The sequence below is a fragment of the Aythya ferina genome (genome assembly GCF_964211825.1).
Source record: "Aythya ferina genome assembly, chromosome: 2".
Taxonomy (NCBI): domain Eukaryota; kingdom Metazoa; phylum Chordata; class Aves; order Anseriformes; family Anatidae; genus Aythya; species Aythya ferina.
This window is the reverse complement of record NC_140297.1, coordinates 132,886,952-132,913,673: the sequence shown is the minus strand read 5'-3', so window position 1 is coordinate 132,913,673 and position 26,722 is coordinate 132,886,952. Positions and strand designations below refer to the sequence as shown.

At 37.2% G+C, this 26,722-nt stretch overlaps 1 protein-coding gene across 12 annotated transcripts in view; it reads right to left on the bottom strand.

Moving 5' to 3' along the window:
- Positions 1 to 26,722, bottom strand: part of RALYL (RALY RNA binding protein like) — a 431,518-nt gene that overhangs the window by 11,634 nt on the left and 393,162 nt on the right. For 9 of the 12 annotated variants that reach the window (XM_084509632.1, XM_084509637.1, XM_084509636.1 and 6 more), the window contains 3 exons: positions 26,210 to 26,290; positions 18,551 to 18,664; positions 12,862 to 13,040 (listed from right to left, as the gene is read on the bottom strand). In XM_084509632.1, coding sequence (XP_084365758.1) covers positions 12,862 to 13,040; positions 18,551 to 18,664; positions 26,210 to 26,290 — 374 coding nt within the window. The remainder of the gene's footprint in view (positions 1 to 12,861; positions 13,041 to 18,550; positions 18,665 to 26,209; positions 26,291 to 26,722) is intronic. The other 3 variants (XM_084509639.1, XM_084509640.1, XM_084509631.1) reach the window with 1 other exon arrangement.

The window sequence follows — 26,722 nt, the reverse complement described above, 5'->3', positions numbered from 1 at the left end:
GAAAAAAGTAGGAAGGAGGAGATGAATGAGGTTAACAATGACACCCAACAGATGCTTAAATAGTCACAATAGCGTACTGAATTAAGACAATCAAATAAACACGTAAGATGTAGAGTTACCTGCAAAACACTATTACTTGCAGTGATCTACATGGAAATGACAATAAAACATGGTCATATTTTAAACAGCTTTTGCTTGATATTTTCCTGAAAAAGTGATTTAAATGTGAAGTGTGTAGGAGTGCCTAACTTTTTTGTTTGTTTGTTTTGTGAGGATTCCAAGAGAAGTGCCTTTAAAAGTAAACATTACAAAACAAAATAGTGGACTATGATTATTTTATAGTCTGCAAATGGTGCGTAATCTTCTAATAGCTGAGAAAGGATCAGCATAACCCTTGCAAAGAAGAAGCAGAAGAGAATTTAGCCTTTTGATTCTCTGTCTATTGGGCCAGAACATGACTTACTCATTCTGAAAGAGATTATGAAATTGTGTTATACTTTTAGTAATGAACAGCAACAACAAATTCAGATACACATATCAGCATAACAGGCTGGCTAAGATGGCATTTGATTAACTTCCAAATCTTCATTTTGCCAGACTGAGCTTGTTTTATTCCTTACTGGTTACTTTTTTGTTGAAATGGCAATTACAGTCCTATCACCTTCCAAATAGCTTCCCTTTTCTGAAGACCATAAATGCCTATGTACAGATAAATTCAATCTGCCTTTCATGTTTTTGATATTAATCATGCAGAAAATCTTTTTAGTAACATATTTATATTTTCTCAAAAAAAAAAAAAAAAAAAAACACAACAGAGACCTTTTGGAATAATTGGGTCACTAACTGCAGAGGCTCTGCAATTTGTATTGAAAAAAAAAAAAAAACATTTAAAATTTGTGTATTTTTATGTGTAAAAATAAAAATCTTTTGGCTTTTCAGTGCTTATCCCTGTTTACTTGCATGAAATCTCACTTTGGCTTGCAGATGAGGTTCGATAGAAAAATGTTTCCTCTGAGGGTTTTTTGTTCAGCATTCCTGAGGCTCAAGCATACTGATAAAGCCTGTGAAATGAGTGTTTTCTAGGGGAACTAAAGCTGTTTACTTTCAAAGACTGACACACCAGGAAAAAAAATGTGTGATGCATGGCAATTACTCAGTTTCAGTTATATCTAAGAATCTGAGGTTTATGCTGATAGACTCAAATCCATAGTCAAACACAGACCCAGTGGCTGGCTTGAGTGGAGGATTTCAATGTGCTAATGAGAACCTGGAAAACACCAGTGTTCCTTTTCCCATCTCTCATGACTTTCCCACTGTACCTTGTACTGCTGTTGCGGTATTCATGCTAGATGAATAGACTATTTGGATGCCTGTTCTGCCTGGGTAATGTTAGTCAAGAGTGACCCAAAACCTATCCAACACCTCTCACAAGTTGCCAGCATTACATTGGTAAAAGTAGTCAGGGATGGAAACTGAAATCAGTGTTCATATTTAAAGTGAGTTACTTAAATTAAAAATGGTGTTTCTGTACAAGCCCCAAGTGACCTTTTTTTAATAAGCCATCCCACCCTCTCCTGAAAGGGTATCTTCTGGGAGGCTGTCCTTGTTTACATACTGCACTTAAATATTGACCCTATGCCATTGTGAGTTTTAGGTTATCTAGGCAATATCTGTGGAGATAATTCTGATTTACTTAAATAGAATAACCACAGTCAGACCACTAGTACTAAATATTAAAGTCAATTAATTTATATCAGAGAGGAATTCAGCTCATTTAGACAAGTATTTTGTTTACATGTCTGAGATAATTTTTGTCCTGGGCTGACAGCATTATTTGTCTCTGAATAGATTCAGAGATTATTATTATCATTACTATCTGGAAATAAGTGGAGGTAAAACACTTGGTTTTGACAGTTGAAGCTCACTCATTAAAATTAAATATTTTGATGTCTTAAAACCATCAAGTACTGTAACTAACTTATTTTTATCTAAAAGCTTAAGATAAAGCCCTGCCAAAAACAAAATAAAAAAAAAATTAGAAAAACAAACAAAAACACACAAAAAAAATCCCCACAGCCCAAACCTAAAACAAACAAACAGAAACAGACAAATAAACTAAACTAAAGTAAAATGAACACAAAATATGAACAATAATGGCTAAATCTATTGTCAGTCAATGCACTGGGTCAGTGAGCAACAGTGTTCATTTCCCCCAAAATGTAGAAAGCACACGAGCTACCCTTTCAAAACATCAGTCCACAGGAAGCTGGCACATGAGCTTAGTAGTGCAGCATTAACAAAATTCTTTTACATATCAAATGTATTGTCAAGATGTAACACATGCTTATGTTGCCAAATAGACATATTGCCCAAGTTCTGGGAGGTTGTAAATACCACATACCAGCCAGTGCTCTGTATTGAGAGGCTTTTCAGCTTACTTTGAGTTTTGAGTTTACTTAGGACTTTTGAGTTTTCTGAGCTTTTGAGTTTACTTAGGACTAGTCTCATACAGCACTGAGCTTTAACCAGCCATTGCTTCTGTTTGCCTAGGGTAGGCTAAATACCACAATTCTGTGACCAGTTCTTACAATGGTTTTGAGCGAGTAAAACAAACAAACAAAAAAACCTTGATTTAATATTTACACACATTTATTGTCTCAGAATTGTTGCACCCCATTTAAACAAAACTGCTGCGCATAAATGCACTTCAGTGGTGTGGATGGTATGTAGAACACCACATGTAAGATTTCCTGCTCTTGCTGTACGTTCCCTGAAAACTGCTGGCAGGGTTTATTAATGTTCACTCTGATGGACCTGAAGGGACCTGTCTGCAATTACCTTGCATACCTCAAAAAGAGAGGTTGTACTAATAATTTTTAGCAGAAAATGCTGGAAGATAAATGATTGAAACTTCACTCACATCAGGACTAATACCAGGGTGCAATGGAAAAGTAAAGCAAATTCATTGAGGAAATTGAAATTGAGAAATAAAATTTGTAATTTTATTGACTGAAAACCATATAGTCTTTATTAGTTTATAGTATATCTTTGGGGAATGTTTCTTTCCCACTTTTTCACTGTATGGCTGAAGGCCATTTTTCTGACCTCAGAAAGAGGGTCTGAGTCTACGTGTACATTCTGTCTGCTGAACCCACTGGCACAGTGGTAATGCTGAGAATGGGACCCAAACTTCTTGATTCCCCATCTTTTTATTTAAAAAGAGATAAACAGAAGAAACAACTTTGCTTTCAAGCTGTTTTGCATCAGCACTGTAAGATTCTAATGGTTGTAATTAAATTATATTATTTGCATTAGAAATGTTTTAAAAGCTTTTTTTTAAAAAAAAAAAAATATTATAATTGAGAACTAAATAATATAGAGGAAATGCAGAGGAATAGATATGAAGATGAGGAAATTATTTTGCTCATTCATTTTACAAATATGCAATTACAGGCTGGAAATTCTAGTAGAAAGAGACACAAAGTGTGTTTGCATTGGACCAAGGGAAACCAGCTGATGTGATTTTTTTGGACTTCAGCAAGGCTTTTGACACGGTTTCCCATAGGATCCTACTGGACAAAATGTCCACCATACAGCTAAATAAAAACATCATACGATGGGTGAGCAGTTGGCTAACGGGCAGGGCCCAAAGGGTTATGGTAAATGGGGCTGCGTCAGGCTGGCGGGCGGTCACCAGTGGGGTCCCTCAAGGCTCCATTTTAGGGCCGGTACTTTTCAATATTTTTATAAACGATCTGGATATAGGAATAGAAGGTATTTTGAGCAAGTTTGCTGATGACACCAAACTTGGAGGAGTTGTGGACTCGAATGAGGGTGGAAAGGCCTTGCAGCGGGATCTGGATAGGTTGGAGAGCTGGGCGATCACCAACCGCATGAAGTTCAATAAGAGCAAGTGCCGGGTCCTGCACCTTCGACGGGGAAACCCTGGCTGCACGTACAGACTGGGCGATGAGACACTGGAGAGCAGCCTAGAAGAGAGGGATCTGGGGGTCGTGGTAGACAGCAAGTTGAATATGAGTCAGCAGTGTGCCCTGGCAGCCAGGAGGGCCAACCGTGTCCTGGGGTGCATCAAGCACGGCATCGCTAGTAGGTCAAGGGAGGTGATTGTCCCGCTCTACTCTGAGCTGGTGCGGCCTCACCTCGAGTACTGTGTGCAGTTCTGGGCACCGCAGTGTAAAAAGGACATGAAACTGTTGGAGAGTGTCCGGAGGAGGGCTACGAAGATGGTGAAAGGCCTGGAGGGGAAGACGTACGAAGAACGGCTGAGGTCACTGGGCCTGTTCAGCCTGGAGAAGAGGAGGCTGAGGGGAGACCTCATCACAGTCTACAACTTCCTCGTAAGGGGGTGTCGAGAGGCAGGAGACCTTTTCTCCATTAACACCAGTGACAGGACCCGTGGGAACGGGGTTAAGCTGAGGCAGGGGAAATTTAGGCTTGACATCAGGAGGGGTTCTTCACAGAGAGGGTGGTTGCACACTGGAACAGGCTCCCCAGGGAAGTGGTCACTGCACCGAGCCTGTCTGAATTTAAGAAGAGATTGGACTGTGCACTTAGTCACATGGTCTGAACTTTTGGGTAGACCTGTGCGGTGTCAAGAGTTGGACTTGATGATCCTTAATTCCAACTCAGGATATTCTATGATTCTATGATTCTCTGTGGCTTCCCATCCATCTAGGGGATAAGATGTAAATAATAATAATAAAAAAATATCATTTCAGGAGCTACCTGGTTAAAACCCTGAACACCACTTAGGTATTCTTCCTCTGAGAAATCTACTGCCAGGAAAAATGAGAAGGGGGAGCTGGTGGCAAGGCCTTTCCAATGACTCACTCATACAACAGAGCATGAACAACAAAGTCTACTGTGATATTGCATACATTAAATGTAACAAAAGGGCATGTCAGGAAGTTTCTTACAATTTTTGATTTCATGACATGCTTTTATTACTTTCTCCATTTTTTCAGTCACAGGTTATTAGATTTACTGCAGCTTTGGAAGGTACAACACATTAGTATCTGACAGGTGTGCTACCCCTAATGACTCTCTTAGCTTGCTCAAGTACAAACATCTTACATTGGTATTTATCAAGTGAATACAATCTTTTACCTATTCATTTGTCTCAGGAATTAAGAACTTTGTTTCCCCTGATACTGAAAGCAAGCTTTCAATGAAGTCCAATTAGTTCAGTGCACCAGAAAAAAATAAATTTTCTTGGTGTCAATAATATTTAAAGTAATCTAAATAAGATTTCTGGCATGATCTTGCTTCAGCCATTAACATTATTTAGAATTTTAATCTTTTTTTTTTTTTCTTAAGTAGTATTTTATATAAGTGCATTCATCATGTTGCATATTGCTAGAAAAGCCATTGATCTTTCTGACATGCTTAATCAGCCAAATTCTATTGACAATAGAATCACAGAATCACAGAATTTTCTAGGTTGGAAGAGACCTCAAGATCATCGAGTCCAACCTCTGACCTAACGCTAACAGTCCCCACTAAACCATTTCCCTAAGCTCTACATCTAAACGTCTTTTGAAGACGTCCAGGGATGGTGACTCCACCGCTTCCCTGGGCAGCCTGTTCCAGTGCCTCACAACCCTTTCAGTGAAGAAGTTCTTCCTAACATCTAACCTAAAACTCCCCTGGCGCAACTTAAGCCCATTCCCCCTCGTCCTGCCACCAGGCACGTGGGAGAACAGGCCAACCCCCACCTCGCTACAGCCTCCCTTGAGGTACCCATAGAGAGCGATAAGGTCGCCCCTGAGCCTCCTCTTCTCCAGGCTGAACAAGCCCAGCTCCCTCAGCCGCTCCTCGTAGGACTTGTTCTCCAGGCCCCTCACCAGCTTTGTTGCCCTTCTCTGCACCCGCTCAAGCACCTCGATGTCCTTCTTGTAGAGAGGGGCCCAAAACTGAACACAGTACTCGAGGTGCGGCCTCACCAGAGCTGAGTACAGGGGGACGATCACCTCCCTAGCCCTGCTGGTCACACTGTTCCTAATACAAGCCAGGATGCCGTTGTCCTTCTTGGCCACCTGAGCACACTGCTGGCTCATATTCAGCCGACTATCCACCATCACTCCCAGGTCCTTCTCTGCCTGGCAGCTCTCCAACCATTCCTCTCCCAGCCTGTAGCTCTGCTTGGGGTTATTGCGCCCCAGGTGCAGGACCCGGCACTTGGCCTTGTTGAACTTCATGCAGTTGACCTCAGCCCATCGGTGCAGCCTATCCAGATCCTCCTGCAGAGCTTTCCTACCCTCAAGCAGATCGACACACGCACCTAACTTGGTGTCATCTGCGAACTTACTGAGGGTGCACTCGATGCCCTCATCCAGATCATCGATGAAGATATTAAAGAGGACCGGCCCCAGCACCGAGCCCTGGGGGACGCCACTAGTGACTGGCCTCCAACTGGACTTGGCTCCATTCACCACGACTCTTTGGGCCCGGCTATCCAGCCAGTTTCTAACCCAACGAAACTAGAAGACTAAAGAAGACTAAATCTGGCCTGCTCCAATGCTATTGACAAAAATAAAAAACAAACAAAAAAACAGGAAATGAAAAATCCAATTTGATTACAATAATAAATTAAATACTATCAACCTTTTCAAATAGTAATGTATTTGGTCAATCTTGTTATTTGAGATATGCAAATTAGGATCTAAACTACATTATCAGTCAAAGTTTTATTCCTTTTCTGTAGATCTTATTCGACTCTGATGAATATTTTCAAGAATTCTCATGTTAAGGAAAGAATTAAAGGAAGCTTCACTGTTTCAAACAGATTTGCTACTAAATTACTTTAATTTCCTTTAATTACTTTTAGGAGGGAAAATGTTTTTGAAGAGGTTTAGCCAAAGTACTAGTTGCTTCCATAGATTTAAATGGGATTTTGCATAAATTCCCATAAGAAATGTGGCTATTATTATATCACAACATTTTCATTTTTACATAATGAAACTCAGTACAGCAAGAGGATTATCCTGATATTTTTTTTTCTTTCCTATGGCTGTTTCTAATATTTATGTTTGAAACATGATTGACTATATCAGACTATTGAAACAAATTTGGTATAGATTGAAAACATGAAGTGCAGAGGTGGGAAAAAGGACAGGAATAAGAAATGGAATGTCTTTGAGAAGCAATTGTAGCTGAAGTATAGTTACTAGAAAGGGAACTATAATTGATGTTGAAATAATGGCAGTAAATCTGCATTGTAACCAGAAGTGGGCTCTATACTTTTTGTTTCTGATATAATTTAATATAAATGCCTCTCGAGACTTTGTATTAGAGATGACTCATTAATGTGGAACTCCAATCTAATGCTTGTGTAGCTTCACAATCTTTAACATAACCACACCAGCATAAAATCACGATGCTGCAAATATGAATATATCCTTCAAATTCCAGTCAAGCACTAACCAGAGTCTGCTCTGAATTATGACACCATAAATCTACTGTATTTGAAATTAGTGGAATCGTGGGTCCACCAGAAAATGCTGTTTGCTCTACTGAATGCTTAACTACTGAACCACCACTGTACAATTATTATTATAGTTATTTATTATGAAAGGCTGACAGTTTGATAGAAACTATTCTTCTTTTGAAATGTAATATAGATATGAGTGCTTGTGCATTATTCATTCCAGTTAATTGGTTTGTTGATATTTCATTCAGCATTAGCTGGAAGTGATTTTTTTTTTCCTCCCCAAATCTACAATACTTCAGGCTGTCAGCTAATTAATCAGATGCCACCTTTATTATTTACAAGGGTACTGGGGTGATAAGTTACAGTTTACTTTAAGCCAGTGATTCCCTGATGATGTATTAGTGCCATTTGAAACAAGTTCAGAGCAGTTCTATGAAATGCTCTGGCCAGCTGCTAAATAGGCAGACTAAGGAAACCACCATGCAAGCTAATTCATGCTTTTCCCACATGCTGTTCATCATGCCATATACTACTGATGTTAATTGTAGTGAGTAAAAGGAACTTATTTTCAGGATGCCAAGGCCAGCTGTTCCTCAAATATCAAAATGGGTGTTGGACTGTGCTGCAGTCATGACATTTCTGCTCTATTCTGTCCAGCCACAGGAATAAGAAAAGGTTACTGGTTTTCCTTCTTACACCTTACAATTTAAAGCTTCACTAGGCACCTAAAAACTGCTTGATATCATTGATGATTTGTATTCCCATGATTTGTTACCTATTTGTGATCTATGTATGAGGGGATTTTGGAAATGTGAAGATCCTATTTCTTTAAGGCAAGACTGGAAACTACAAAAATGTCTTGCTTTCTTCACAGGGCTGTTGTGGAAATGTTAAGCTTAAAAGCACTAAGAAAGGATGTGTTCTGACTGGAAAGGGAAGCAAAGATTTTTAATTCACAGCAACTAGAAGCTGTTTGACTTAGGGAGAGGAGTATACAGCTTGATACACAGGTCTAGTAAAGTCTTGGATAAACAATTACTTGTTTTTTGTCTAAAAGGAGCAAAGGAAACAGATATGAAATTTCCATTTACTCCAGCTATCTCTGATGGCTAGTTAAGTGACATGAATAGTAAAGTAACCTCAGGATCTACATTCCAAGTTAGTGATTATTTTATATATTTGAAGCCTCAATGTATTATTGCATGCCCTTGTGCAAGAGGCAGTGGAACGTCAACATGCAAGAGCATGTTGCAGAAAAGCATATTATGGTCTTTCACTGAGCAATTTGAGGTACACTCTTTGACTCTGTCAGTTTCTGGCAGCCTACCTATACATAGCTGGGTCATGTATCTGAAATCACCATTTAAAAAACTCTCCAGTATGTTAATGTAGCAAATGTAATGGGGATTATTTTTAAAAGATCCTCAAGCTGGAGTGTCTGCGGCTTTGGAGACACTGAGACATATTTGTGGGCAAAGAGTTGATACAATAGGAACTTTCCAAAGAAGTGATGTTTGATGGCTATAGAAGGTACTCAAACAAGGCACATCTTGAGTTAGAGTTCAGACGGGCAATCAAGTTATTGTGGCATAACAAATTTTCACACTTCAGATGAGCCATAACAACTGTTTGTGTTTTTAGTCCACAGAAAATGATAATTCAGGGATGAACAACATTCTGATCTGAATGCTGGATGAGAAAGGTGTACAATTGTTGAACATGTTGTGTTTTATGGATGTAGTGAGGCAGGCAAATTAAGAGGCTAAAGCCTCCTTAAATCCATGCCTGACTTAACTCAGACTGCAGGCTGCACTACACGTTTCTTTACAGTTGGTCTAGGCTGAAAGCAGGTATGAAGACAGCTGCCATCACTCAGTTAATATGCAGTAACCTGTTCCTCCAAATAGACTTAGTGTGAATTTAGAGAATGGATCCTACCACCTAAACCCACAGCATACATCCTGTCAGAGTGCTAGTCACTTTCTTTGCAAGTGAAAATTAGACGTTGGGAAAGAAATATACTTCTGAGTCCTCTGGTCCAAAGATTCAGAGATTCCTACACACACACATTCAGAGATTCCAGTCTGGCAGCATCTGGACTCTCGTGGTGGGACTGTCCTTCTTGAACTTGCCATTGCTGACAGCCTCAGGGCTGTTCGCAGGGAAATATGCAAGGGAATAATGTGTTTGGCAAAAGGAGTCCTGCTGTAGGATATTGACAAATGGTTTCATAGAAGATTCTCAGCTAAATAAATTTGCACCACTGGAAAAAAAAATCAAATTTAAGTCAAGTTGCTCTCTTCCTCTAATAATATTTCTAAGACTAGTGGACTTATAACTGATTTTTGATGCTGAACTGAATTCAGAACACTAGCTATGCCCATTACAAATGTTTTTCTATGCTCTGCTGGTCTTAATGCAGAAAGAAGAGATTTATTTTTTTTTTTTTTCATCATCATCCTAAATCCCTTTAGCTTTATATTTGGGAAAGATTATATATTTCATTAAAAATGCCCTTTGGAAGAGTATTTCTTATTCCGAGTCTAAGGTTGTGTTTTCAAACATGGAAAGTTTGTCCTATTTGTTTCACATTTAACATTTTTCATGCTATAAAAAACTTCTTTTTTCTCAAATAACTTGCAACTGGCTCCATTCCAAAAAGACACATTTTCTATTAGTCAGCTCTTCTATATTCCTAAACAACTTAGTTTTCATGAAACAGAAGAAAAACGTCTGTTAGGACTGCATGTTTTATAACAAGCCTATCTATCTGCTTTACTTCTTACAAAACAGAATATTGCCAGATAAAAAGGCCCAGAAAATTTTCAAGCAGAGTGAATTCTCACATTTTCTTACTGGGTATTCACTATATATTTGATCGCTTTGTTACTGAATTTCTGGTTATTCATCTATCATTGATTGGAGTGGAAAGTAAAAGTTATAGGAATTGGCCATTATATCTACATAAGTATATGTAAGCCTACTGAGTCCACTGGAAGACAGATTAAATTAAAACGTACATCATAACCTACCAGCTTCATATTATAACAATACTGGTAAATACTGCCTAGTATCTGGGTAAAAACTATAGGGGAAATGCACAGTTCAGTTTATAATTATGCCTCCATACGAAACACCCTTTTCCTGAGATTTCTTTGAAGTAATTCTCCATAGAGTAATTTTTTATCTCATCCATAACATTTATTCATTCACTGATCTTCCTAGACTTTAAAAAAAAATTAAAAAAAAAGATAATTTATTACCACATCATAGCAGGAAGAAAAACTAATGTGAAGTGGCCTCTTCCAAAGATTAAGGAAAATGGCAAAGGAGCGTGAAAAGCGTGAAAAGCACAAGGACTTCATATCAATGGCAATATGGATTCTAAGTTTTGAAGTGTGCAATGTTGACTTTTCTCAGCTATATGTCCTGGTGTTAGGATGGTGGAAGATGAGGCTGTTTGGCTGCTGCTGCCCTGGCATTGGAATGGGCTGCACCTGGCTGAGGTGATGCACATAAACCCTCTTCCCTGGACTTTCCTTTCTACCACTGTACCAGGGTTGGGGGGGGACAACATTCATGAATGCTAGGGCACAAGATGGAGGATGCTACTCTCCATATACAGCCAGCCAACTCAATCAGTCTCAGTGCCATTAAAGGACTAAGTAACAGCATACAGAGAAAGTAGAGCTGGTTCCCTCCCTGCCTTAGATATGTGGTTCAGACCTCTGAGATGGTTTTGGGGCAACACTTAGCATTTCAACTGATGCCAGAATTTAAAGCAGGGAAAAGCTTTTTACCTTGGAAGTAGCAGTTTGCAAGCATGGCTATGCCAATTCCAGACTTCACTGCTAAAGAAGTCTTCCTGTGCTTCTTGCTTTTTAGAAACTTTTCTGCCTAAGCCTTTGCTAGATGCATAATTTCTGCACCATGCTTCATTATATAGTGTAAATATATGCTAAATATGCTATACTCGCAGAGTGAAATGACAGCACAGAACCATCAGAGACTAATATACTGTACATTATCTTCCCTGTTTATTTGTCTGCAGCAGGGAGTCTGACACTTAATGAAAAATATACCAGTCTTCCTTAGCTGTGGTCACCCAACTGTTAATGTCACTTTAGCTGATCAGATATTAGCCATAGTGGGATGTTATATTAACAACTATTTATTCATTATAAAATTCCTACTTCCTACAAATTCAGAATTGCAACTGCTTACAGAGGCCCCTAATACTAGTAGACTATAACCTGTTCTTTTGAGAAGATGTGATAATATCATCTATTCTCCATTACACATTAAAAGATGAGGAGATTCATATTGGTTCGTTTCTCATTGGAATAATGAGTCATACAATCAAGAGGGTCCTGTATTGGCTCAAACTAGTGGTAGGTTTAAATTGTGTTTGTAGTAAGCAGTACAAAAATGCTGGTTATTTACTTGCACTCTTACTCCAGACTTGGTGTTGGTTCAGCTGGGTCCCTTGCTGACTGGCTCCTTTTAGCATAGCTGAATTATTTTTATTATTATTATTATTATTTGTAGACATGATAAAATGTGTGTTAAAAAGCAATCAGCGAAAGTGACATTGAGTAACAGAAGTGATTTCTGCTCAAAGCAGAAGAATATGCAAGTGTAGAAGAGACTAAGATAGAAAATGCAGTGTTATGGAATCCTGGAGTCTAAAACAATGTGACCAATCTGTTCTTGTTTGTAATGAAGAAAAAGATGTAAATCTGACTTTCAAAGTACTCGTCAATGTTTCTTTAGAACTTTGAAGTTTAACATCATGATGGGCATTTCATGATGTTACTCAAAAGTAGGTTTATGCTGGAAACTCTTCAGCCAGACATTTATTAGGTCAAAATCCTTCCATAAAATAAATAAATAAATAAATAAATAAAATAAAATAAAATAAAATAAAATAAAATAAAATAAAATAAAATAAATCTGTATTTGTCAGTGCAGACTGCAGTAGATACACATAGAAGACAGAGACTGGGGATTACTGAAGACCACATGGTTATTAACGAGAAAGTTATCTGTTCTAGAATCTTATTTTGAAATGCTCCAGTTAAAAGCTAACCAATGCAAAACAGAACAATACCATGCTTTCCTTTCTTATCTACATTTCATTAAATGTGCAATCATGAATTAAAATAAAACTTTTAAAAAGTACATTTAATTTCCTTTCTTAAGTCACCAAGTGTAGTAAAATATAGTTTTATTGTTTATCCTCAGAGGTTCCCTTGCTTAACAGATACTGCAGTGTATGAAGAATGTAGGGCTTGGTACTTGTTACAGAATATCACAGTGCTGCTGTGACCTTTTTTATTAACCAAGATTCTTGGTTCTCTGTGGTTATATATAGCAACTGTATAGACAGACATGGCATGGTTATTCCTTACCAGCTCATTGCTGCCATCCTCATCAAAATCCTCCTCTATCCCATCAGTCATCTCTTCTCCATCCCCATCTGCATCTGGCCCTCCTTCAATAGGCTCTTCTGTAGAGTTATCTGCATTCTCTGATATGCATTCCTCTTGAATCAAATCAGCATTATCTTCCATTTGTTTCTTTTGAGCTTCTGTAAGGAAAACATACTCTATAGAGATTCAGTAACCTTCCCTATTGGTGGCAAAGAAAAGTGCTCTGAGGAAGAAACCTAAGTTTCCCATCTCCAGATGAGCTAGGTTTGTTAAAATCAATGTGTCAATATCTACCAGGCAAATATGATAAAAACCCTTGTTTTAAAAAATTGATACATACATCAGCCAAAGTACCAACATGCTCATTCATCCCATTCAGTGGATGAAGGTTTGCTTTACCAATAGAAACAGCTTTTTGATTTTTTAGACTCTGCTTTGTCTTGGGAATCCACTTGGCATAATCACCATATATTTATTTATCTGCAGCCAATGAGAAGTACACAGATCTCTGTGCCCTGAGAAATGAATGGCTGTTAATTGCTGATAAGTAAACAGGGATTTTCAGAGACAGACTGGTTGCTAGAACGGTGGGAAGGATCACAGTCTTATTCCTATGCACATCAGGAGTTTAGATGAAAAGGTTAATATGCTCAGACTGAACATGGGCCAGAGAATTAATTGCATGTAGCTGGATTTCCAATGTCTTTTCAGTCTGAAGGTGACAATACCCATCAATGATAAAATTTCTAAAAAACAGCACTATCTTATTCTTTATGAGATTTGACTGTTCTAAAACTCTAGCTAGTGTATCATCTATCTTGTGGGACAACCAATGAATCTGCAGATTGCTTATGAAGCTCTATATCTTTCAGCTCCATGAATATATTATTATTTTATTTTAATAATGCAACATACAATATTTTATTACCTGCAACATACAATATTCAAATCTCCTCACACTTTTCTGGATCATAGTCTTAAACCTTAATTTGTTTTTCTTCTACCTCTGCGCATTTATTTTACAATTGACTTCCATCTCCTCAGTCTTTGTTAGTCTCTAATCCTTCATTTTCAAATTCATTTACTGAAGATACAGAATAATGAAGAATTTACCCCTTCATCACATACTTTCTACAGAAAGACTGTTGTACATAAGGAATAAGAAGTCATCTTAGATAACTGTTTTGAGAACAGAGTGGTCATACATATCAGTAGCCGATTCAGCCCAGAGTCTTACCTTCTATGGTGATATAGGTACAATACTGTGCTAGCTGCCTTATTGCAGAAGGAAATGTGAGTTAAGTCAGCTACATCTACTATGTCTTTCCCCATCATGTTCTGAAATTAATATGGTTGTGGTAGTAACAACTGAATCAATTTTAGTAAAGGGCTTCAAAAAGGGTTACTGAAATTGTGGACTTTATACATTTTAATGGAAAAAAAACTTTTAGGTGACAACTGGTAAAAAATTTGGTCACTCTAATCATCTGAATAAGAATATAGACCAGGGTCTTCAGAGGAGACTAAAATACCAGCTAACTCTTTTGTGCTCTTCTGAGAAACTAAACTTAATATTTTAATTTTCAGCAACCACTTTTAAAAATCTTAATCTTTGATTTTACAGATATCTAACAATTTTATCATGTCAGAAAAGTTTCTTATCCCCAGCTTTCTGACTGAGAATTTTTCAAACATAGAAGCTATTCCTACAGATTCCCTGTGTAAAGGACTGATTTTCATATTCCTTACATATTTATTGTCAGTAAACTTTGAGTACACAGATTTTCTTGTTTAAAGTATTAACATAGTGTTTTTTGTTTGTTTGTTTGTTTGTTTTTTCTCATAAGTGTCAAACGAACAATATTTTACTTTTAATTTCTCTTTACTATATTCATGCTGTTGAAATTTTCAGTGATTGATAGTAACAAAAGACAGAATATCAACCATTATTATATAGAGATGCAGACGTAGAACAGTGATTGAAGTATGCAATGAGGTTGTTCAGTGCACCTATTTAACCTGTCACATTCCTCCAGATGTCTAACTTCTAAGATTAACAATTACTCTCCTTGCAAGTGTTGCAAACTTAAAACAAACAAACAAATCAAAAAACAGTATAAGATGATGGCTTGATTTTTTTCTTTTGTGTGTTTCTCTTAACTAGACATAGGTCCTCTCTGATCCCAGGCTTAGTGAGGCCATACCTTCTGGCGCAGAAAAGTAAGAAATAAAATTGCCAAACCATAGAGAAGGAAAAAATAATCTCACATCTGATGCTGTAAATGAAATTGTTCAGCTACTGATGCAGCTTTATCTTACGCAAAGCTTTTAGCTGAAGAAACATTCATCTGTGGACTCATCCCACAGGCTACAAAGCTCTCTTTGTCAGCTCAGGAGACTTAAATGGGGATTGTGGTATCTCTGATGTGTTTTTCCTCCTCATCCCCCTCCATCACCCTCCTGAGACACAAGGAACATGAGGGACAGCTTTTGCACCTGATGTTTTAAAACATCAACAATTTGAAAACAGATTTTAATTTCTGAGGAGATTATTCATTGCTTGTCTTCAAAAGGCATAAGAGTATGATTCAATACAAATCAACATTTTCCTCTTTGAGATGATTTCTATTTAAATGAGTTCACTATAGTACTTTAGCAAAAGTGAAAATTGGATATCAAAGTACAATGACATGCAGGTTATTTTGCATAGTAATGGGTTTTATAAAAAAGCTTTCTGAAGTAGTGATCTGCTATCTCAGAGCATTTCAGTGCATAAGTGATTCAATGTATTGCCTTGCAATCACAACTTCACTGATTGCATCAACTTTTATATAACTTGCATAAAATACAAAATAGAATCTAATGAATACATATTATGTACAGTTCTCCTAAAAGAGGTAATCAGGTTCTATACTGATGGTTTACCTTAGACTTCGAAAAAAGCACTCAACTTATGTTGTGGGGTAAACTATAACAGCTGAGACATTGGTCCTTGTCTGTCAACTTAGAAAATGGTCATTAATAAAAGGTAAGGTTTTTCAGACTTGTTTTTGTTGTTGTAGCTTTTCTTTTCTTTTCTTTTCTTTTCTTTTCTTTTCTTTTCTTTTCTTTTCTTTTCTTTTCTTTTCTTTTCTTTTCTTTTCTTTTCTTTTCTTTTCTTTTCTTTTCTTTTCTTTTCTTTTCTTTTCTCTTTTCTTTTCTTTTCTTTTCTTTTCTTTTCTTTTCTTTTCTTTTCTTTTCTTTTCTTTTCTTTTCTTTTCTTTTCTTTTCTTTTCTTTTCTTTTCTTTTCTTTTCTTTTCTTTTTTCTTTTCTTTTCTTTTCTTTTTTCTTTTCTTTTCTCCTCTCTTCTCCTCTCTTCTCCTCTCTTCTCCTCTCTTCTCCTCTCTTCTCCTCTCTTCTCCTCTCTTCTCTCTTCTCCTCTCTTCTCCTCTCTTCTCCTCTCTTCTCCTCTCTTCTCCTCTCTTCTCCTCTCTTCTCCTCTCTTCTCCTCTCTTCTCCTCTCTTCTCTTCTCCTCTCTTCTCTTCTCTTCTCTTCTCTTCTCTTCTCTTCTCTTCTCTTCTCTTCTCTTCTCTTCTCTTCTCTTCTCTTCTCTTCTCTTCTCTTCTCTTCTCTTCTCTTCTCTTCTCTTCTCTTCTCTTCTCTTCTCTTCTCTTCTCTTCTCTTCTCTTCTCTTCTCTTCTCTTCTCTTCTCTTCTCTTCTCTTCTCTCTCTTCTCTCTTTTTTCTCTTCCTTTTTTCCTTTTCCTTTTCCTTTTCCTTTTCCTTTTCCTTCTTCTTCTTCTTCTTCTTCTTCTTCTTCTTCTTCTTCTTCTTCTTCTTCTTCTTCTTCTTCTTCTTCTTCTTCTTCTTCTTCTTCTTCTTCTTCTTCTTCTTCTTCTTTTTTTCTTTCCACAAATTTTTAACCACAAAATATTTATCTGTAATATCCCACCCTCAGCAATCCAATCATTCATTTCTCAATACCAGCAGTAAATTCTGGGCTCAGAGAGACATCTCTACAACAGATCAACAAATAGTGAAGGCACTTAGGATCATGAGAGATCCTGATCTAAATACCTGTTTTGCTTCTGAGAGGTCCATGAACCTCAGCTACTAATTCTTTTTCACAATTTTGATGTGTCCTGTTGGGGCTTTTTGGCTCCTGTAACTGATTGGAGTTAGGTGAGGGACATACATGTGGGTACCCAGACCCTTGAGCAGCTGTGAATTCTGATGCAGACTCTCTCTTTCATACTTTTCACACAGAATACATTAAAAGTTTTCATCAGAGAATGGAGAGGGAAAAAAAGAAACATTGAGAGTTTTAATGAGGTAAGGCTTCCATTTCCCTACCGTCTCTTATTCAAATCAACTCTCTAGTACACAGCTTCTGTACAGCGATATACCAAGTGATTTATAAGAGAGTAGCCAAGGAAATACCATAGACAGTAACAAGAACTGAGGCATTTTTTCGTATATACCGTGGTGAAAATACAGCCTTATAAAACCCTTATAAGTGCTCAGCATGTCTTTAAAGTGCTGCTAGGTGAGATCATTCAACTAACAAAATGATCACTGTATTGACAGGAATAAAAATCTTCATTACATTAGAAACCAGTGTTGGATTTTGTCATTCCTGAGGTTTGCCTCAAAACAAAACTTTTCAAGCCGGAGACAAACTGAACTGGAGGTGTGGCCAGTTTTACACAGACACAACTACTTCACACAGTAGTTTAGGCTGGAAGGGATCTCTGGGCTCTCCAAGTCAACCCCCTGTTCAAAGCAGGACTGACCTCAAAGTTCAGTACAGGTTCATAGGGCCTTGGACAGATGAGTTCTGAATGGTTCCAAGGATGAACATACTACAGACTTTTTGGGAAACTTGTTATAGTGTTTAGTAGCAATATAGGTGATTTTTTTTTCCTTATACCAAACTGTATATTTACTTGCTGCAACTTGTAACTATTGCCTCTTGACCAGGCAATCTAAAAATTCTTTTGGGGGATAACACAGGTACCCCCACAGTCAACAACCTCTTAAATTAATTCTCTCTCTCTAAGTCAATTGCTTAGTGATATTTTATTTCCAGGACATCTATCAGATGTCCTGGAAATAAAATATCCTTTTCTTTCTTTCTTTCTTTCTTTCTTTCTTTCTTTCTTTCTTTCTTTCTTTCTTTCTTTCTTTCTTTCTTTCTTTCTTTCTTTCTTTCTTTCTTTCTTTCTTTCTTTCTTTCTTTCCTTCCTTCCTTCCTTCCTTCCTTCCTTCCTTCCTTCCTTCCTTCCTTCCTTCCTTCCTTCCTTCCTTCCTTCCTTCCTTCCTTCCTTCCTTCCTTCCTTCCTTCCTTCCTTCCTTCCTTCCTTCTCTCTTTCTTTCTCTCTTTCTCTCTTTCTCTCTCTCTTTCTCTCTTTCTCTCTCTCTCTCTCTCTCTCTTTCTTCTTTCCTTACCTTCTCTCTATCTCTCCCCTAGACTGTAGAAAAAAAATATTGAAATGATGTTGCATGATGTTGTGAAGAATGTTAATTTTCCCTCCCAACTGTTCTACCTGATAGTTAATTTACCTTGCTTCAGGCCCTCCATTATATACAAAAATTTCTGGAAGTCTTCCATTCTCTCTCTTAACCATTTCCTTGTCTGATAAATAGGCTCTGGTTTAATTAATGTAACTAAATATTGTTTTCACCTACCTGCTTCAGCTTTTTGCTGCTTTTCAATCTTTTCCAGTCTCCCTAGCAAGGAGTCAATTTTTGTTTTGATTTGGGTTAATTCCTTCTTGATTGTTTGCAACTCATCTGATTTCACTGTGGAAAAAGAGCAAAGATGCAACACATGAAATAAACTATATCTGCACACCCCATGAACAAAATATGTTCTTGTTTTTAATTTGTTTTAGTATGAAGTTTACTTCTTCATTTCTCTGACTATTTTTAGAGATTTAACTTTTAAACCTATTATTGTTAGTTAATAATGCTGAATCCTAGGAAATCACAGGATACTTGTAACAAGAGGTTATGTGAGGGGTATTCTCTGTAATAAGCATTTCAGGCAAAACATTTCAATGGCAGCCTTAGTAAATTGAAATAACTTTTACTGAAAAGCAGCCTACAGTGAAAGAATGATTCAAATAAGACTGACCATTAACAGCCTTGCTATTTTGCTGGACTATTTTGTAGTAGTAACAACAATAATAGCAATAATAATAAAAAGATCCCTCACTGAAGCAGTAGGTATTTTTCAACGAGATTGAATGGTAACATAAATGTCATGGAAGCCAGGAATGCATTGTTATGTTCCAGTCAACTTCATTGCATTAGAAGGTATTAAGTATCGTTGCTTTAAAATAATCAGTTCTGGATAATTTCTTGTACTTTTTCCAGCTGTAGGTAGCACATGGAAATATTTCTTTTTATGATCCCAGGTAGGGACATGGAGGCAACTCAAGTAGATTAAGAGCTGAAGTTTCCAAATGCATGTTGCAATGCATTATTCCTCATTTCTGGGCATTATTGCACTCCTGTTGTCTAACTTAAGAAGGGGTGTTTTGAAGGTGTTTTGGCTTCAGAAGAAACAGCATTACAGCACTCAGGAATGAGCTTATGCTCAGAAAATAAGTCCTAACAGATCACTTTGTCCCATTGGTGCTTGCATATCATGTTGAAAAGGCCAAGTAGAGAAGACAAAAACCATGCACTAGCAAGGGAGAATAAAGCCATTATAAAGTTCAAGAGCAGCTAACACAACTGTCAGTCTCACAGCTCCTGTAGGAAGAAACTGACCACCATCTTACACTGTGAGGAACTAGCAATGGAAGAGTAGTGATTATCTTTGCTGAAGGAGGATGTGTAGTACTTTTGGGGTTTGTATTTGGAGCAACTGGAGGGTCCTTAGCTAGCCTGGGAAAGGGGATGTTCTGCCATGGATAAGAACTTGTTCTTTTTTTTGCATAAAGGGTCTCCTGGCTACATCTTGTCTGATTAGTCCCGTTCATTGACTCTTGGGCATGTATCTCATTGTAGTGTCTCATGTTTATTTTTTATTGGACAGTTAAAATCTGCTGATGAAGTGTGCAGACAAGTTACTGTGTACTTCAGTGGTACTAAATGCCTGCTTCTAAACCAACCTTAATGCAAGTTTGAAGCACATTCACTGAGGTACCAATGTATTTTGTATTATGGTTTGGGTCTTTATGGTTACAAGTCAACTAAAATGACTATGTTGCTATATGCAGTAGTGAACTTGCTTAATCATGTGCTTATGTTGAGGATTTGTGTACCTCACAATATCATAGGCTGAAACCTCTGATCTCACATTGAATGAGTATCAGGCCTTAGAGAACAAAGATTAGAAGTAACCTTTGTGATGGATTCTTATATATTATATAGTATTTGAAGGAATAGTTCAGTATACTTATAAAGCAAGACCTTAAAAGTGTTCTCAGAGAAATAATGTGTCACTGTCCAATCCTCCCAGATCTGTAACAAAACACTAAGATTTTGACATATGTTTATTTAGAAGGTTACTGCTTCCATTGGGGGGCTGATATTTGTCCATGCTGGAGTAGCAAAGCTATACAGACTACAAGGTGAAATGATGTGCATCTGTCCAGCAGGGAATGCTAAGTATCCACAGCAGCCCACTAAGAAGACAGCTGGCAACAGATCCCATGTGGCCAAGCTGTTGGGTTAAGAGTTGTTTCCTTTACCTTGATCAGTAGGCTAAAATATCAGAAGTCAGAAGAGACACCACAAGGACTTAATTATATTTGTTACCAGTATACAAAAGCAGAAAACTTTTGTATTTCTGAGTCTGGTGAGGAAACAGGCATATAGGTAGGACTACTGTGCAATTCTGGCCAAACCTGCTGCTTCACAGGGACTTCCCTGAGGTGTTTCAGATATAAATCAGTTTGAGAAGAACTATGCTAGATGCTAGAGGGAACACAGATACAGTAGTGGGTATTCAACAATAAATGAAGATGTTAAAAACTGCAGAGGAGCATTATTGCTACCACTTTTTTTTTTTTTTCCTGTGAGATTCCCCTAATGCCAAAACTATTTGCATAAACTCTGGACACTGAATCTGCAACTTATTGTTTACATTAAATAAGGTTATTAAATAGGAGATTCCATTATACAATGAATCACTTCAAGTTAGTGTTAAAAAAAGACTGAAAGAAAAAAGGGGACAGATTCTCAGTTTCTGTAGTAAGCAGAGATTACTAAAGACAAATTGTGAAGAACTTTAAGGTCTGGGTGGACACCAAGTTATCATTAGCCAGCAATGCACCTTTGTGCCAAAGAAGGCCATAAATATCCTTGGATGCACTAGCAGGAATGGTGCCAGCGGGTTGAGGGAGGTGATCCTTCCCCTCTACTCAGCACTGATAAGGCCACATTTGGAGTCCTGTGACCAGTTCTGGGCTCCCCAGTACAAGAGAAAATAAAGAAGAAGGAGCCAGACTTTTCACAGTACTGCTGTACTGACAAAGACCATTGGCACAAATTAAAACACGTGACATTCCCTCTACACAAAACACCCTTTCCTCATCCTTCTTTTAATGTTTGTTTGTTTATTTATTTATTTATTATTTAATATATGTAGTTTGTTAGTTTTGCTGTGGGAATGGTCAGACACCAGCAGAGGTTGTGGAGTCTCCATCCTTGGAGATCATCAAAAATAATCTAGACATGGTCCTGAGCAACCTGCTCTATGTGGCCTGTGGCCCTACTTAAGCAGGGGATTTGGACCAGATGACCTTCAGAGGTCCCTTCCAACCTCAGCCATTCTGTGATTCTGTGTTTCTGTGTCTCTGTGATTCTGTGATAATAGAGTTTGAGAATAATTGTAGAGCCTTTAAGCACAGTGTTACAACACAGCCAAAATCTAAAGACTGTAAATACTGTACCTCAGGTGTCTTGCTTTGAGTATGGACATTATCATTATCCATTAAGCTTTAACTGATTTTCTTTTTTTTTTTCAGACTGATCTCATGCAAGAAGTAGGTCATAAACATAAGAACAGAGATGCACATATTTAAAATGTTTGCTCATCTGCTTTTTAGTTAAAGTACAGGAAAATAAAGGAGCTTACATTTGTTTCTATATGAGCATTTAAGCAGTGGTCAGCAGATGACAAAAATGCATGTATTGAAAGGGAAAAATATATCGATGCAATTTCTCAAGCACTGACATCAGAATAGCTAAAAATCTTCAAACAGATGAAGTAAAATAAACAAAATTTGCTGATGACGTGAAATTGTAAGATATCTATTCAGAGTAAACTGGAATGGAAGAAGGAATCAGGTGAGTTTAAGGAATGCTACAGTAGAAAAAAGATGAAATTCAAAAGCACTGAAAAAAAAAATCTGCACTTGATTGACTAACAGTGGAACTTTTGCTCCTAACATGAAAAATCAGCAGCTGAAAAAGAGAGTGACAGAATTAACCTTGGGTATAATTGTAATCTCAGGTTGACAGTAGGCTATCATAAGGCACCCATGAAAAAGAAAATGCAATACTAGGATGTGTAAAACAATGTGTTTCTAAAGATTGGAAAATATCAATGCAATTGTGAGAGCTTATTTGGAATATCACATACAGCCTGAAACACTGAGTTCTAGCAGATATGTGGGGAGAAGGCCCATGAAGATGACCATAAGAATAGAAAACCTGTAATGTGACAGAACTTTGTGTCTTTGCCCAAGACATGAAACATGAAAGAAAAATAAAACTTTAAGCTAAGACAGTATTGGCACAGCACATGGATATGAGAAACAAATTTAAGCTGGAAGTGAGAAGAAACAGAAATAGAAAAACCCAACCCCATCTGTCTTTAAGGTGAAGCTTAATTTGTTTGGAAAGGATTAGATTGTGTGTTTTCTTAAAAAAACAAGGAAGTTACTTCAGTAACCCTTTCCAGTCCTCTGCTATAAATATGAGTTTTCTAGAATGCATCTTTCATTTAAACATCTTGCACTAAAAGAAACAAGCTGCAACCAGGTCAAAGAGATTTAAAATTGAGGTCAGTTATATTTTTAGAAATTAAAGTATCCCTGTTGAATTACAGCAATATTTGTGAAACTTTTTTTTTTCTTTTTTTTTTTTTTTTTTTTTTTGACATAACAAAAATTGATTCACCCTCAAAGCATGATTCAGTTTTCTTTGGAAAGAAATGTCATATTTTTATCTGAGCTCTTCAAGTTTGATATAAAATGCTTTATCATATGCCTTCAGATTTCATTGAAAAATGGGTTAGTTGACGAAGTTAAGCATAAACTATAAAAGTGAAAATGAATTAATTTTAAGGAGTAATTCAGCACATATTGTAACCTCTTCTGTATCTACTCCTTAATCTCATGCACAAAGGTGATAAAAAAATTGATTATTGTTTTCCTTTTGTTTTCAGGTGCATAAAAAGAAAGTGCATACTCCAAGAGCATCAGTTTCTATGTTGTCAGAAAAAGTGAGCATTTTTTTGAGTGCTAACGCAAAAATAGAAAAAATAACTCATCTGTTGCTTCATACCATTTATGTGAAAAACTACCATGTGTAGTTTGCACACCAGTGTGTTTTACTTTATGAGTTTCTTCTGATAATGTGAAAAGGTTGATTTTTTTTTTTCTATTTTTGGAGTTAAAAATAGAAGAAAATGTTGTCAACTAATCCTAGAACAAGCATAGATTCAAAAATGAAATCAAATCCTCCTAACTTATTTTGTGTTTTGGAAGAAAACTCAGCACACATATTATCCCTTCTTGGTAGAAAAATAATTTACTGCACTGGCAGACATTATTTTTGCAGATGTTCTTATCAGTGAAAAAGGCTTTTTTGGTACTATACTTTTGTAAGGTCTTTGCTGTGTATGGCAACAAACTTCTGTCTTTGGATTGCTGGTTTTCAGAAATAAGTCATTCTAATTCTGCTAATTTCACAGAGGGTTCCACTGTGTTGTGACCTTTACTACTACGTAAATGGCTTCATTTTCTGGATCCAGCTTGAGTGTGGAAAACAGCTATGCCTATGAGATTGCTACTCAAACCTGAAAACTCTATTAAGGCATGCGATCTCATGAGAATTTTGCTATTTGGGGGTGAAATCTTTCAAGCATATGCAACACCATTTTGAAATAGGAATGTGTCATTAAGTTGGATTTGGCCTTGAATGTCATTAAAGCTGAAAAAAAGCTTCCTTTCCACCAACTACATTTATTCTTATCAAAGAGATCCTTTATTTATTTAGCAATAAATTACAATTAAAATCCACATTAGTTCAAGGGGTTTATATTAGCACTGTAGAGTAAGAGGGGAAAAAATAAAACCTGCTTCATTCCACAGTTCAGTATAACAAACTTTTCCTATAGATAGCATACATTCTCTGCTTTCTAGTTTGAAGCCCCTTAGGGAACAGCTTGGTTATTTCTCTGATAAATGTTTTACAATAAGCTGATTACATTCTTGCCCAAGTCAACAAAATTGTGTTTCTACCCTTAAGATGGTTTGGTTGGACTTGGCAAACAGTGATATAATTCTATGGGGAAATCAAGCATGAAAGTCAGTATGCTGTGAGCCTTACTTTTCTTAAAAACAAAACCAAACCAAAACAAAACAAGAACACAACAAAACAAAATGAAAAAAAAATGTTTTCAGGTGTAGTGCATGCAAAAATAGTATTTTCTTTCATTTTGTCCAGAAAAATAAATGTTTTCAGCAGTTGTGTTCCAATTGACATTTTAAAGAACTGAGGGTGAACTCATTAGGGGTCAAAATGAAGGCCCATGTTTTTAGTGATGCAACTTGCAGCTCTCCTTTTCGGCCTTTCAGAGCTGGATACAAAGATGATCTTGTCACTTGGAGCTGTAAGACTGACAAAATTCACATAACACCTGCATACACTAAAGGTTACTTTCACTGAGGCACAACACTGCCTGATGAGATCTCCAAACCTGATTGCAATCAACATCTGTCATGTTGCACAGGCAATGTCTGTGAGTTTTCACAGGAAGTAGCTTTGGGTACTCATACTTGCACTAAGGTTGAATCCTGCAGTCTGCAGTAAGCACTACTTGACATAGGCCTATGAAATATTTTCTGAAATACAGGATGAGTAATAAAGCAAATTTGATGATTATTCTCAGGAGCAGATATCTATGTGTTATTGTAAGATGCTGTGTCACATTCATTACAATGAAAATCTGGATTTCTAGGTGAGATATTTCCGTGGTACCCCTTGAGATACACCAAGGTCTTTGGCTCTCTAGAATTATCCTGTAATTATTCTTGTTCTAGACAACAAGGGGAAAAATATATAAAATTATCTGAAAATAATTCATCTTTGAGAGAAAGTTTGTTCAAAAGGCCCGTTCTTATTAGACCACCCTTTAGTACAAGTAATATGACTAACTTTTCATGTGGATAAAACATTGGTAAAAAGTGAACAAAGGAGTTGTAATGAGTGAATCTGTAACTGTATATACTTACTAAAGCTTTGATTCACTCTGGACTCAAAGTCACCCAAAGACTCAAGGCATGGAAAAGACTAGGAAAATAATTTAAATTTTAGATCTACAAAAGCAAAGATCTTGAGTTTTATGCTTTCATTTAAATTGAAATTAGGAGTCATATTTCCGTATTTGAAGAATGAAAAAGAGTGTAAGTGAACAAGTGGATTTGTTCAAGAAGTGAATGAAAATGATCTAGACATATGTTTGTTCTCCAGAGAACAAAGGAAGTGTTACTACTCACAGACAACCCCTTACGGTGTGAGTGAGCTTCATAATACAACACCTAGATTTATGTGTTCCTGCATGCTAGGTATCAAAGCTCCCACTGTTGGTAACAGACATCTAGCTAGTTCATTCCCTAGAGACTTGTGTGTGATTCAACTGTCAAGACAACAGATCCTCTTTTCCAGAATGTCATCCCTTCCAAGAAGTGGCCTGAGCTCCCTGTTCCCAGTGTACAGAATTATCTTTTTCTCTTATTCTTTCTCTGCTTATCCATTCCTTCCATTCCTTCAGCCGCATGCATATTTGTTATACATTTTCTTTCAAGGTCTTCAATATCATCAGTTCATACAACAGAATCAAGAATAGATCCTAGCAGACTCACTAGAGTTCTATTTTCTTTGTTAGATGCTAGTGTGTGAGATTTGGATAGGTTATTCATGCAGAGTATATAATTAGCTCATCTTGATGCCATAATCATCCCCTTTTCAGTAAAGGTGGATTGTTGGTGGATTCACTTTATGCTTGTGTGTAAAACAGTATGATACTTTGCTACTGTTTGGCCAGTTTGGTACTGCAAGTGTCTTATTGAAGTCCCTTCATTCTTTCTAATATCTGATCCCTACCTGATCTTTCTCTTCCTCTTCCAGTGACGCTTCCAAGGGCAGTATCACTCCACATAAGGGGCAGGGGAAGACAGGTGGGTGCTGAAAGATGCACGGAGAGGAAAATGAAGTTCCTGGGAGATACTACAGGGTGGGGAAGTAGGTGAGTATGTAGGAGGGAATACCTGCTGTTCAACAGCTCTTCTAAGGCCAACTCACTAAGAAGGGGTTGAATAACCCCAAATTGCCAATCTTAGTTTGCACTCCCTTGTAGAACAGGCAAATACATTTTGCCTTTTCTACCTTCAAAAGAAACACTGGCAAAAAAAGTAAAACCCAACCTCCCTTCCTCCCCTGCCCAAGGCCACCCTCCACACTTCTCATATGAGTGGAAACAACCCTCATGTCTCAACAGAAAGCAGAGTGCCTTGGTTTGTCTATAACAAGATTATTAGCTTTGCTTTATGATCATCTGTTCACAAGACCTCATGGTGCATAAACAGTCAAGATTATAGGAGATTTTAAACAGGCTTC